The 15548-nt window shown below is 44.9% G+C and overlaps 1 protein-coding gene across 1 annotated transcript in view; it reads right to left on the bottom strand.

The window, feature by feature from the left end:
• LIME1 (Lck interacting transmembrane adaptor 1) overlaps positions 1-15548 on the bottom strand; it is a 278786-nt gene that overhangs the window by 95693 nt on the left and 167545 nt on the right. The window contains exon 3 of the mRNA XM_069650879.1: positions 6179-6233. Coding sequence (XP_069506980.1) covers positions 6179-6233 — 55 coding nt within the window. The remainder of the gene's footprint in view (positions 1-6178; positions 6234-15548) is intronic.

The following is a 15548-nucleotide window of genomic DNA, read 5'->3' on the forward strand; positions in this document are numbered from 1 at the left end:
GAAATTTGCAACGTCTTCAACTTGTTTAGCGAGCAGTTGCTTGTCGGACTTCTTATCGGAATTATTTACGATGTCAATCTCAGGTTCACTTGAAATTTCGAAGCCAAACATCAAGAGGTCATCTGCAGCTTTCAATAGAGTATTATGAACTCCCCATGAAGCGATGTGTAACAGAACGGAATCAGAGCATTGCTCTGTTACATATTCAACTATTTGGATGTCCTCAGTGACAATCAGCCGCAGAGGAGGAATGTGTTTAAACAACCTTAGCACATTAGTCCGGTTCAAATTTAACTCGTTGTCATCACCCAGAATGTTTTGTAATCTCAATTTATGATTACTTTTTGATGTTTGCCGGGAACTTTTCTCAGCATCCTTGAAATTAGCAGTGAGCTGCAGTTTGCGCTGATTTAGCGTTAGTTTTGGGTTGAGACTAAGACTCGTTGGGGCAGAGTCGGCAGGCCCTCCTTCCGTCGCACACCGCCTAGAAGAAAGCTCAACATTTCGCTGATTGGATATAACACTCTTAGCCGGAAAAGACTTATGGCGAGGAGGCTGAGGTGAAGGCAACCTTGCCTCGCCGCACAATTTAGACCTTTCGTCATCACCTGAGATCGAATAAGTTGACAAGTCACATAGGTCAATCGAAGGAGAATTAACTGATGCGGCAGAAGAACGGTCCTCTGAAATTATACGCCGCCGCTTCACTCCAAGTTTCAAGGAAGAGGGATGGCCAATGCGTTGTGTCTGTACATTTTCAGTGCAAGATTTCATTTCTTTCAAGTTTTGACATTAGGTTCAATAGCATCGCTCCTTGATCGCGAATGGTTTCATTTATAGACTCATACAGTTTTACAAAAGGAATCATTGCTTGCGAGGAAGCAGCAAGCACGTTATTGTGAATTTGAATAGCAGCGGCAACTGATAGATTGGATTTTGAGCTTGGGGTTTTGCAGGATTCATTGGCAAGGCTTGAGTCATGTGATAAGTCCTTGCTTGGAGTGTAGAGTGCAGGTAAAGACACAGGAGTCGTACTAGCACTCACTCTTTTTTTACTCAATTTCCCATCTAAACAGGTGCCCGCTTGTTGCTGTAAATGAGATTTCTTTTGCTGACCCTTCTGAGGCGAAAACTGCGTCGACTGACGTGCCGGAACTGAGAGTACACTAATGTCAGGATCTGGGGGCTGACCACTCAGGTTCAGTTCTGGGATCCGCACTGTTAGACTGGAGGTGTCCTTCATCAGGGGAGCTTGCAGAGATGCATCGGAACTGTTGGTAGGAAAGGTTTTTGGAGGCACTTTAGGAGTGTGGCTTATATGAGGAGCATTGGGCCTCTCCGAGCACTCATATTGAGATGAGCGGGCAGAGCCAGAGCTGGTAGTGAATGAGTCTGCACAGTTAGAGTTTATCGAAATAATTGTGTCACGACGTGGATCTGGCTGTGGCATCCTGTGAATATTGGAGGCAGAAGCTTGTGAGAGCATTCTCGACTCTTGAGTTGAGTCGTCTTTTGCACGTGGACCTTCAAGGTGAAGAGCAGACTTCTGTGGACAGAGCGTGATGGAGGATGACGCTTCAATATCTTCTGCATGTTTAGTCGGAAGGATAACTTCGTTCGATTTCACAGCTCGAGACGGAGCAAGAGAAGGAGCAGTAGATGGTTGTTCCTGGACTAAAGCATCTGCACACATGATTTCCGCATCAGTTAAGTCGAAAGGAAAAAGGGGGATGTCGCAAGAAACAATTTGCATAGAGGGGAGTGCATCTTCCGGGCCTTCCTCCACAGGCGGGGCTGGATTTAAATTTGCGAGAGAGAGTTGCGGTATTAGGCGTAATACCTTTTCTTGGATTACATCACTGTGCGTAGTACTCAATGGGGTATCGGTAGTTGAGGGAATTGAATCACCGCGGACAGAATCATGGTTTGCTGCAAGATGTACTTGAGCGGTTATATTGTGAGAAACAACAGGTGCAATTAGATCAACAACTTGCTTGCTTATCTTTGCACAAGTCTTAATTTTGCCTGGCATGGCAGTCCAGGGGTTCAACATTCGTCTCTGTTGTAATGTATTGAGTCTTGTCTGAGGGCCACGAGCCGGAGAGGGAGCCGCTGCCTTTGGGATGTCGACCATGTTCCAGCGGCGTACCAGCGAACCAGCAAACAGCCAAACAGCCGCTGTAAAAATGCGCTCGCCCTTCACTCACGAGGGCTTAACGCCGCGAGGGCGCTTGGATCTTGATTTTGTAGGTTTCCACCTGGGGGGGGCGGGGCTAGATCCACGCCGCACGCCGACTTGCTCCACGGAAACCAGGTAACCAGGAATGCAGAGCGTCGAGGAACAGCAGTGACTGGGAATTAGTCACGCAAACGCCAAACAGCCGCTGTAAAAATGCACTCGCCCTTCACTCACGAGGGCCTAATATTGCCAACATATATTCTTTAGCATCCCCATGGCATAGTCTCAAGTCTTTGGAGAGGGAATGTTCAGTCTCTGAAATGTCCATCTGCCATCCCTCTTCCCTCTGCCTTCTGGGGTTTTGCACGCCTCTGCCCCCAGTCTCTGTGAACCATCACCCACAGATACCCGGGCCACGATTCGTGTCAGTAATGTCTTAACCTTCTGTTTCAGACCTTGGGGACTCTCGCCTTGCCCCTCTCTCACTCCCAGTATACAGATATTCGCTCTGCTCTCTCTGTTTTCAAGATCGTCCATCATAAGGGCCATTTAATATTCTTTCACCTCTAGCTGTTTCAGTCTTGCGTCCAACACCATCTCCAGAACGTCTGCTGCCATGATTGTTCTCCAGAGCCTCAATCTTCGCCTCAAACGTATCTACTTGGCTAGAGATTTCTTTCACAGAGTTTGGATATCCCCACGCATGGATCCTATTTCCTCCAATATTACATTAATGTCCGCCCTCATGGCAAGTGCATCTCCCTCCATTTGTGGTCATGTTAATATTGGCTTGGTTTCCATATCAGACTGCACTGCAGTGTCCCTTTTGTATTTTTGCAATTCCAGTACGATTGTCATGGCACATCTGGTGCAGGTTATACCAGTCTTCCATTCCAGCCAAACAAGAAAAAGGGGGAAAAGGGAGGCTTGAGGGGTGGGGGGGCAAATGAGGGGGATTCACCCTGCTTGCCTCTCAATGAGCAAATGTATAAATCTCCACTAACCCCCAAAAGGTGGTTTAAGCAAAGCAAGAAAACATAACTCTGTCACAATGCTATCAGCAGAATGTGAATACAGGTCTGGTCTGTGCAGCTCGTTTGCATACACCGTGAATGCCCCCACTCTTCTCCTACAGAAGAGGCGTATTGGGGCTATGACAGGTCCTTTGTGGCTATACTCCGGCTCCTCTCCAATAACCTCCTCGAAATTAGACTGCCTACAAAAGGCCATGTTGCCCTGTGCATCCCCAGGCCCCTTCACACTGGCCTTCCGTTCCAATCCGGACGTTCTCTCGGCAGCAGACGAGGCCAATCACCCATCCACTTTTCGAGCCATTGCAATGTCGCCACAGAGCCATTGGGATGACGGTGCGAGAGAAGCCTTTTGCGCTTCTGTGATGTTGAGTGTTGCCACTTCAACGTTGTCATTGTGTAAACCCATCCTCATGTGGTGCCTCTCCGAGACTTTCCTGGCATCTCCACCTTCTCAGCTTTGGCCACTGGTAGTTGCACTCTGCACCGAAGATGCACTGCCTCACTGCACACACCAGCTCTTCGTTCTGCAGTGGATATGTCACCGACATGCAGCTCACCATTTACCAGGGCATTGTGCGTACCGCAGTCCACAATCTGCCTCACTCTGCATTTTCTGTGGTCATGAGGCCCTCTCCAACCGGGCACTCTCTATTCCACGATTCACATTCTGTGCCACCTTGGTTTCATAAAGAAGAGTGGCCCCTGGGAATCCAGAGGGTTCAGCCGTGTCAGGGGTGATTTAAACTCGCCATTAGCTCTGTGTCATCGCCTGTAACTGTTCATCCGGGGTCGGATGAGCTCGAGGTTCTGGCCACCATATTGCCTGCGCACCCTGGTGATAACGATGTGGGTATATTTAATTGTAGGTTGGGTTGGTCCTTTCAATTTCCATGGGTTGCTGAGGGTCTGGTAAAGAGCCAGCTCTTATGTGCTTTGTGGAAGCTGAGGTGCTGCAGTGCGTAGAATATCTTAGAGATTGAGTTCCAAAGTCTGGTGGTACTGCGGACACGGAGCCTCCTTGCCGTTTCATATTGTAGTGAGGCATTTTCAGGAGTGTGGCGTAACTGGATCTGAGTGGTCTGGTCTGGCTGTGGTTAAATTCTGCCCCCTCCACCATGCAATGCTTTGGCTTACATTCTTCACCTGAAAAGCAGACAGGACAGGATTGTGTTGTTTCTGTGCGATGTGATCTCTTTTTTTGTGTAGTAGTGTGAGTCTTGCAGCTGAATTCTCCATTCTTTAAAGCTTCTTCAACATATGTTCTGGGATGTCTAGCTGTTCATATAGTCCAGCCTTGATAGCACTATGGTCATCTGTGTGAGAAGGTGAGAAACGACGTGATACATCTGTTACTGCAGGTGGAAAAAAAGCTGTTCCTTACCTTAATCTGAGGTGATAGTGTTAGCAGCCTATCCATAATTATTCCTGATCACTCTTGACGTTTCCTGATAGTTTCCCCTTTCCTTTGGCCAGGCAGGGGACCGATATAGGGGCTGTTTGTTTAGTGGTGCAGACCATGAGTTCCGCTTTCTTTGGGTTAAGTTGCAGCCCATTTTTGGTATGCTTATTTAAAAATGATCTCAGTATATGTCATGTGTCCAAATTCCAGGGGCGGCGGAGTGGTGGTCTGTTATGAACTGACTACAGTCATTTGCAGAAAACATGTGGAGATGCTGAAACAATAGGGACTGTATACATGGGGGCATATGGAATTAGGCTATCTGAAAACATGTGGGTGGCCTTACGATGGGGCAACAGCAAAGGATGAGGATGAATATTGTGGTGTAAAACGAGATTTATTTCCAGACAAATACGAGGTTGCAATAAATTGTTGCATATCATTAGTGAGACTTCATCGGGAGCATGCTGTTCAGCGTGAAAGACACTCCTATTGGACTGGTCTACCTGTAGAGGCCACATCTGGAGCATTCAGTCTAGTTTTGAAGGCCCATACCCCGAAGGATGAAGGAAGGTAGGAAGCAGTTCAGAGAGAGGCAATCAAAGTGATGGAATGCCTAATCCACTGTCCTGATGAGGGGCATCTGATGACACTCCAGAGCAAAGAAGAAGCGATAAGGCTGATTTGATATATATTTGTAAATCCTCAAGACAGTAAATTGAAGGGAATTGTGGTGAGTGAGCCCTTCTGGGACCAGGGGATATACTATTGTAGTATACATGAGATACTTGGAGGACATCATTTGAAATGCATATCCCTCCAAGTAAACAGTATACAAACCAGAGCTTTCCCAGACAGTGTGCCATCAAGAGGACCTTTTCTACCACAGGCCATTGATAGGCCGACACTCACACCATTCACTCAGTGGGAGATTCGCTACTCCCAGTCATCTACGGACTGCATCTTGCATTATCCCTTAGAGCAGGGTTGTCCAACTCCAGGCCTCGAGGGCCAGAAACATGTCAGATATTCGGGACACCCATCATTTATATTCATGAGATCATTTTGCATACAATGATTATGAATGTATGCATATTTTTTCCCATGAATAATAATGCAGGATATCCTGAAAACCAGTCCGGATTCTGGCCTCCGAGGCCTGGAGTTGGACACCACTGCCTTAGAGGGACACTTGCTTGACCAGGTCCTCCATGGACTATGGCTGACATCATCCCCCTCTGTGGGAAATTCTCGCTGCCAGTTCTTAAATTCACACAATACACTCATTAGGGCACTCCACACACAAACACCCTTTATTCTCACCATTCCCTCAGTGGGATCTTCTCTAGAGCACATCTTCCGTGGACCGTGGCTGTCACCATTCACTTAGGGTGACATTAATCATACATCCGCTCTTCCAGAGACAGTTGCACACACAATCCTTCGGCTGTTCTTCAAACCTCAATGGGTACAGTGTGTGTCTTTAAGGATATATCATTCAAATCAGACAAACCATCATGCAAAATCCCAGATTATCTTTACAAAAGAAAAAGTCACGTGGCATACCACATCTACCAGCAACACCCCATCTGAGACCAGGTTCTTCTTCTTTCTGCGTCTTCTGAAAAAGGTGAGAAATAGCAAATTAATTTGATGTTCACAACATATAGAATTGTAGATGACTGACTAGCAACAACATGAATGCATTCCAATAAGGAGTACCGATGGCTAACAAGTGCAAAGGGCTGTCTATAATGGCATTTGGAGTTCCGAGATGAACTCTTCCCTGTTGCTGATAGGTGCCTTTGAACACGTATATGGTGTTTATGATCCCCCTTTTTCCCTTGCATCCCTTTCCCACCACCTGCAGTGTCCCCATGGACCAGCAGTGCAGGGAAGAGTGAGACGGGAGGAGGCACATGAGAATTATAGTTAACATAGACCAAAGAACAATACATGGCCTCCTACCACCCCCAGCCCATTTGCAACGTTTGCCCAATGCTCTCCCCTGGAGGAGGCAAGATCATGTCTGCCATACCTGGCTTCCTGCCAACCTCCCACACCTCCCTCGCGTGTCTTCCTCCAAAAAGGAAGAAACTGCCTGGTGTCTAGCCCACTTCAATGTCTTTCCTCATATTCCCCCCTTCCACCACAGCGCTTCTAGCGGTCCGCGCTGGAGTCTAAACTTGGCAGCAGTCCTGTGCAGTAGAAGCCAAATGCCGAGAGAGATCCTGCTCTCTGGCTCGTGGAGAAAGTGGTGCTGTGCTCAGCAGTTGGCTCTTCTGCGTCAAAAATATACACCCCTACTTCTTCCTAAACTCAGCAGACCTGGGGGAGGCAGAGGAGGTGCTCTATCCCAATGCTGTGGCATCACAGCAGTGCCTCAAACCCAACCCTTCCAATAGCAGCGTTTCACATACATCCCTCATTCCTCCCCTAGTGTTAGGTACATCAGGTTTTTCTTTAGGAGTCATGTGCCCTTCCCTTGGCAATGTTGGTTGTACGAAACATTCCTATACAAGAAAAAGATACACAGTTTAAACCTTTCACATATAGATCCTCCATGATCACATCAACTCTTTATCCACAATACATTCAATAAATTAAATTAAAATAACCCTCTTAAGGCCTCACTTCATCAAAAATAAATTTGGGTTAAACCTGAAAGACAATTAGAAGAGGAGAAACGGAGGAGGGGCACCAAAAGAAAAAGACATCCACTTTAGGAAGATTTTGCATTCACTCAATTTCCAATTCATACAATCTCTACTTCCCCTGCTTTGTTTAACATAAACTCCACCATCTTCTTGACTGCAATCACCAGTCTGGCTCTTTCTCCCAAGAGAATCTATTCCCACCATTATGATGGTCCCATTGACCAAAGGCAATTGTCTGCACCTTGCGGAACTTGCTTCTCACTTCCCTTAGTGGTTTGCAAGCAGTTACAAGATGGAGCAATGTGTGTACACCTCCTAGCTCATTGCAAAATCTACATTGGGCATTTCAGATCCCTGGCAATTTCCTGGCCCACTGAAGCTCTCTTGTGTTGAGAACATTCAATCGGCATCTAAGAAGGGGGTCTCGATCTACTAGTGACGGGAATTTTTGAAGGTATACTGGAAGACAGTTTAGAACTTTCTACTCTCTGTCCAGGGGCTGTCTCAGTTTGTCTTGACTCCATTTCTCTACAGTTGTTATCCAATCTAGAGTTTGGAGTTTCTTTTTTACCTTCACCGGGTTTACCTCCAAATCACTAATTTGAATCCCCTTTTTCCCCAGAATCATTTCCACCTTTGTTCTCCATTGGATTAGGTATCAAACCTGCACTTCCCTGCCCGGATCGAAGATAGCAAAGGGAATGACCGTAGGTTCATATGTGCATTTTGGTGTCCAGTCATTCATTTGAAAACAAAAGGATCGAATGCAATACATTCGAGTCAAAATGACGGAAAAAAAAGACTGAATGCCTTTTTTTAATGTATTTTTTTTTGTTGGTGTTGGTATGGGTAAAAAATAATAATAAATAAAAAATGTGGTCTTTTTTTTCGGTCCTTTTGACTCAAATGTGTTGCATTTCGATCCTTTGTATTCGATCCTTTCACCCATAACCATGCATTTTCTATAGAGGGCTACTGTTTTCCATAGCACCAGGAATTCAAGCGATTGCAATCTCAATTCATGCCTAATCGAACACATACGCAGCGAGTTTGGAATTATAAACACCCTGCCAGAAGGAGGCTTTAAGCCTCTCCCAGATTTGCCAGGGTAGATGTAAGATGGCCTCTGCCCCGTATGTGAGAATCTGTGCAACCTTCTGTTTGTAAAACAAAATGATCAGCACCATCGAGAACCTCTCATATTTTCGGTGGAGAGCCCTTCCATGGTTGGTTAATGAGGTTAGCTTGGCCCTTAGATGGTTATACTGACCTTTTTCGTCCAAGTTCCTATTTACTACAACCCCCAGGTATATCATGGATTCCGCTATTTTGAGGGATTTACCTCCTACTCTCCACATGAACTCACAACCCTTCTTTTTGCGAGCCGACATCATGGTCAGTATCTTTGGTCACCACATTGACCTTCATACCATTTTCTGATAGATATTTTCCAAATGTCTCAATTCGCCTATGGAGGCCAACGGCCGTCAAGTCCAAGAAGACCAAATTTTCCGCAAATAATATCCAGGGGACTTCGGTCAAATTTATTCTTGGTGGGAAGGCTACCACATCTTTCTGTGACAACCCCAGATCAGCTATATAGAGGCAAAATAACAGTGGGGCTAATGCACACGCCTGTTTTAATCCTCGAAAAGTTGGGGTCTTCTTGGTTAAATGGCCTTTATCTGATAGTCTCATCCATACTGAGGTGTTGGAGTACAGAGCCTACATGGCCTCGAACAGGTTGATGGGACATTGCCGGGCTCTCAATTTAGCCCAAAGCTTTTTTATAATTACGCCATTGAAAGTCTGTTCCAGGTCCATGAATGCTAGGGATAGACAGGTTGTTGTATCCAAGGCTCTCTCTTTAAGAATATTAATAATAAAGAGGTTGAGGGTAGTCCCTACTCCCTTGAGAAACCCTGTTTGTCTTGGGTCAAGGATTCCACTCCTAGCTGGCCATGCCTTTAAGTTTCTCAGTAGTACACTCGCAAACAATTTCCCCACTGAATGTTGGAGTGCAATAGGGCGGTAGTTCTTGGGGTCCGCCCTATGTCCTTTCTTAAAGATCGGGATAATATTTGCCTCTCTCCAAGTGGATGGTACCTCCTTATTCTGCATAATCTATGAAACATAACAGCTATCAGTTTTCCACATTGTCCCTTATTTTTATTCAGTTCTTGATTAGATAGCCCATCTGGACCATCAGGCCTGGATGAGCTCAGGTTTCCAATCATCCTCAGGGCTTCCCCCTCGTCAAATGGAAAGTTCCAGCTCAAGGCTGTAGAGCCTCCTCTCTCACTCTCCACCCATCCTGGATCTGTAAATAGAGAGGTATAGTGGGAGACTCGGGCTTCTTCTGCAACCATACTTATGGAATGGCTCGCCCTAAAATTACCCCCCGTTATTTATTAATTGCCAGAGATTTTGCGTGTTCTTAGCACACACCATTTTTAGCATGTGCTCTGCGTCCTTCTGAGCTCTCCCTATTCTAGAGGCAATCAGCCAATTTCGATATTTTTGTCTGGCTTTCTGCATTCTTTCCTTCTTTAACATTTCTCCATCCATCTGGATCTTTCTAATAGAGGCTCACATTTGTTGTCTGGCCATCACCAGTTCTTGGTTGTATACATGTTTTCAAACCCATTCACCTTTACCCTTGCTATTCCCCTTCTGTGAAAATTCCTTTAGGATCCCCAGATATGCCACTCTATTAGGGTTTACTTGGATAAGGTCTTTGTATCGACTAGTAATTAGAGTAACATCTTTATATCTCAACCTTAGTCAGTTCTTACCCCATTCCAAATATCACCTCCCCATTCTCTCCAAACACTTCTCTGGTTCTAGTAAGGATATCGAGATTGCCAATAGGTCATGATCACTTGACTTTTGTTGCAATATCTCAAATTGATTTACCTTCTGTCTCAAATTGTCAGACACAAAGCAATAGTCAATACAAGATTTTTATGCCTCACCACTCCAAGTACAACCACCTGGAATATCGCCCTCAGTTTGCGCATTAAGCATACACATAGCGCTCAGTTACATGCCTGTCATCCACTTATATGCTCTCTTGTCCCATTCAAAAACTTTCAAAGGGATTACTTCTTTGTTGAGGAGTTTGATATTTAAGTCCCCACATAGAATGATCCTTGCATCATCCCATTCCCTCATAGCCTCATCCACTACCCGCATTATTGACTCTACAAATTTAATTTCCTTAGCAATATTAACTCTCCAATAGATATTAATTAGGAGATAGGAGATCCATTGTTCGTCAGATGTCCTTGTTAGAGTCATAATTTGGACATAGAGGCTCGAATACTCTATGCTAGTTACATTTAAACCCAACTTAATTTTTATCAGAGTTAGAAGGCCTGAAAACGGGCGTCTGGTGATTCCTTTTGGAGCTGGATTCAAATGGGTCACAAATCCTTTGCATAGGGGTACTGATCTTAGACATGTCTCTTGAAAGCACAGTACGTCAAACTGTTCCAGAAAGGGTCATGTTTCCATAAATAGAGCCTGAAAGCCTCTTGTGTTCCATGAGGTGACTCTAAGGGTCTGCAAAGTAATAGGGCTTTTAGTCTATTCCTGTCCGGGGTTTCCTAAAGCCCCCGCCAGCCAATCCCATGATTTTCCTCCTTTTGTACATTCACCAACTACTCTCCATTTACGTTTTGCTTTTTTTCCTGATTTTCCACTGTACATTTTTATGGGATCAGATAATTTTTTGAAAAGGGTGGGGACTTTCGTTTAATCACATTTGAAGGCTTCTTTGGGATTTTGTCTCCTATTTTGGGGATGGTTGCATTTATGCCCCTTTTTATTTTTATCTCATGATCTGTTGCCTCCTTCCAGTTAGCTCTAATTCTCTCCTGATAGTCACATATGTCATACCCTAGTGGTAGGAATTTCTCGTTTTGTGACAGCAAGAAATCCTTATTGGCCTGTGAGTGAGTTATAGCATTCCTATAGCAATGAGCACACCTCCCAAGTCTTCCTCCAGCAGTCTGTCACATCATTCCCTTCTCTGGCACTTAGATACACCAAGCTTCACACAATAAGTCTTGCTATAGCGGATTTAACACACCATGGCCCTCATTCCGACTCAGGCGTTAAGGGGTTTACGGCGCCGTAAACTGCGCCGACCCTTAACGCCTGATTACAAGGTTCCCTTTGCGGGGTGGCTTTTAACGGCTGCTTTTTGCAGCCGTTAAAAGCCATGCCGCAAAGGGACCTTGGCGATAATTACGGCACCGTAATTATCGCCTTTCCCCATTCCCATTATGCCCTATGGGGCAAAAATGGGAATGGGGAAGGGGCCATTGGTGAATGGGGAATTACCGCCCCACTCACCTTGGAATGGGGCGGTAATTCCGCCATCCACCATGGCGGAATTGCAAACTTAGCGGCATGGACCATGGTGCTAATAGCACCATGGTCCTCCGCCAAGGTTGTAATGAGGGCCCATGTCTCCCTGTAGCAGTGTTTTACACACCACCCTTCTGAAAGCAGTGTGTTGTACACATCAAGCCTTGCTACATATAGTAGTTTTGGACACACAAACTGACACACACCAAGTCTTCCCATCATAATGTTAGACACTGCACGTCTTCCGATGCAGTATGACACACATTAGTTCTCCCAAGAGGAATGCCACAAACATCAAGCAGTCCTGTAGGAGTGTCAGAAAGCAACCACTATTATAGCAATGCCGGCACTTCACATGTCTTGCAACAGAATTGCTACACACCAAGCCCTCCTATAGGATGTTAGCTTACTGAGCCTGCCCTTGAATACACACCTTCCCATACCAGTGTTGGACACACCATCAGAGGCGTAGACAGGGTAGGGCCTGAGCGGGCAAGGCCCATCAAAAATCTGTAAATGTCCACTTAGCAGCGCTTTGTGGGCATTTGCAGATGTTAATGTCACTGCGGTGGGCCTAACTACATTAGCTACAGGCCCCACTTGTTAGACCATCCTGGCTACGCCTCTGCACACCATGCCACCCTAAGGCATTGCTAGACACACCACAACTTTCCATAGCAGTGCTTTACACACCATGCCGCCCTGCAGCATGGCTAGACACACCACAATTTCCCAACGCAGTGCCTTACACACCATATCACCCTACAGCTTTGCTAAACACACAACAACTTCCCATAGCAGTGTGAAAGATTGCAGCAACGCAGTAAGAGGATTAAGGTTCTTTATTGAACGGGCCTGAAGAGACCTGACATCCAATAACACTTTCACCAACCGTCAGTCCCTTCTCAGAATGCCGTCTCCCGAGCCTTCCATATTCCAGGGAAAGAAGGCTTGGGAGCCGGATCACTACATATCTTCCCCCTCACAAACATTTCAAAGAACAAAATAGAAAACTCAACCTTAAATAATGAACATTTGAAAACACCATTACAACAGGGTTAAATTGTACATCAAAAGTGAGTATTGTTGAAGATAAAACTGTATTAACCTAAATAATTTATTTTCAATTTCCTTAGAATCTAAACTTTAAAATCAATTTGTTCCAGTTTCTCACAGACACCCCATTACCCCACGATTCACAAACAAAATCTTGTAACCCTCTTGGTTCATGTATCGACCTCTTGGACAACACCCTTTCATCACTCAACTCATCCTCCCTTTGTACACCACTGCAACCATTTTCAACTTTTGCCAATCTGCTCATTGACCACACCTCACCCCCTTCCTCACCACAGAAATTATGTTGGGACCAATGAATCTACTTTCCACACATTTGTGGGTGAATCTGGGGTTTTTAATAAGAACCTATTCTCCCACTTTCCATTCAAGATCCTTCACACCCTTGTTTTTGTCAAATGTTTCGTTGCATACGTTTTGACTTTGCTTAACATAGTTCATTATGCTTTTCCTGTCCACCACTACTGAACTTGCTAAACCTAACCATCCTGGGCATAATTTCATACCAGGTTCCCTACCTTTTAGCGATACAAATGATGATACTCTGGTTACAGAATGAGGTGTGGTTAGATAGCCCCACATCATATGATCTAGAACTTCTTTCCACGGTAGTCCCGAATGAAATGCCAATTGAATGCCCCCTTTTATGAACCTGTTGGTTCTCTCCACCAACTAATTTGCTCTAGGATGATATAGAGCTGTGTGTGTGCTTTATGACATAACTGTTGAGAAACTTCTTCATGAATTCTGAGGAAAACTGAACACCGTTATCAGACACCATTTCTGGGGGAAACCCATCTCTCAGAAAAATGTTCTCCAAGAATGTCACTAATTCCTTTGCTGTCCTTTGCTGTCAACTCCCTGACCGCACTCCATTCCACCCATTTAGTATGAAAATCCACCAACGCAAACAAAAATGTCAACCCCTTGCCTAACCCCATAATGGGTCCAATTATATCGATAGCTACTTTCTTCCAGGGTTGGTCTGGTACACAATTTGGAATAAGGGGAGTTTCTCTCACAACTTTGTTTTTATCACTCAGCCCACATGGAACACAACTCTTGGCAAAACTCTCGGCCACCTTGTCCATGCCTGGCCACCAAAAACTGTTCCTCAGTTTCCTCTTGGTTGCACCTTCCCCTAAGTGTCCCTGATGGGCCAGCTCCACTAACTGATTTCTAACTTTTTTAGGAGGTAAAATACACCTTCCTCTCCTGAGCCTTCCATCAATGATGCTCAATTCATCCTTAACTTCCCACCACACTTCAAACTTCTTCTCTAATAAATCTCTACTGGCCATCCCTCTTCCGTCCACTCCCTGATATTCTTCATGTGTTCACCCATTTACTCACTCTGCTCCCACTCCATTTGTCCCACACATCCCAATTCAACTTCAGCCACAATATGTTCCTCTTTCCATTCACCACACACCTCTTCCTCTCTTCCTGTAGTGGGCATTCTTGATAGGCAATCTGCAACAACATTGTACTTGCCCGGTAAATAACACACTCCAAAATCATATCTTTGTAAACCTAAACACCATCTTCTGATACTGGGTGATCCTGCAGCCCATTTCCCGCTTTCAAACATTTGGGCCAATGGCTTATGGTCAGACCTCACTATTTTATTTATTTATTTGGATTTATAAAGCGCCAGCGGCCCGGAGGCATTGTGGCGCTGTTACAGAATATTGACTTGATGCATGTTATGACATTTGTTACAGAGGCAATTATAGACATTCAATGACAGTGTTGAAAGTTGTTCCAAGGTCACTATACATTTCCTGCCTCACTAGAAGAATGTAAAATGACATATTTCCCAAAACAGTCTCTCTTTCAATGACTGAGTAATTCTTTTTAGCACCCTTCAAAGTCCTTGAAGCAAATGCTATAACGCTTTCTATTTTGTTATCATCATACTGTGCGAGGTTTGCTCCCCACCCCAGAATACTGGCATCTATGGACAATACACACTTGTCTGCTGGAGGAAACTTCCCTATTGAGGGTGCTTTCACTATGTCCTCTTTTATTTTCCAGATTGCCTCCTAACATTCATTTGATCACTCAAATTGTACACCTTTTTTCAATAACGACCTCAGGGGCGTGGCAATAACAGCCAAGTTCTTCACAAACTTGTGGTAGTACTCAGCTAAACGCAAGAACGACCTTAATTGTTCCTTGTCCGTAGGGCTTGGGGCTTTTTCAATGGCTTCTACTAAGCTGAGTTTAGGCTTGATGCCATTACTTGATACTAGGTGACCTAAATACTCCATACTTTCCACTGAAATCTTGCACTTTTTTCTCTGCAGTGTTAACCCCGCACCTTTCAGCTTATTCAACACTATTTTCAATAGATCATAATGTTTCTCACTTGATTCATAAATCAGAATGTTGTCTTGAAATACAATGATGTTTGGCACCCCCTCCAACACCTTCTCCATAATTGTTTGAAACACTGCTGCAGCTGAGGGTAAGCCAACCGGCATTCGACAGTACTTAAGTGTTCCTTCTGTTGTCACAAAAGCCTTAATGTGTTGGCACTCCTCTGATAGGGGTTCTTGGTGATATGCTAAGGACAAATCTATAACTGAAAACACTTTTGCATTGCTCAGAGTCGATAGTTCTTCCGAGATGACGGGCATTGGATGGCAATCTACCCAAATGTTTTTATTTAAGTCCCTTAGGTCCACACAGAGCCTAATGTTGCCATTTGGTTTTGCTACAATTACCACCGGAGACAACCATTCCGAACTTTCAATTCTCTCAGTTATCCCCTTCTGAAGCAGTGTTTCTAATTCCACCTTCATCCTGATTCTCAGTTGTTGAGG

Source organism: Ambystoma mexicanum, chromosome 3p (genome assembly GCF_040938575.1).
Source record: "Ambystoma mexicanum isolate Mex_15411 chromosome 3p, UKY_AmexF1_1, whole genome shotgun sequence".
Classification (NCBI taxonomy): Eukaryota; Metazoa; Chordata; class Amphibia; order Caudata; family Ambystomatidae; genus Ambystoma; species Ambystoma mexicanum.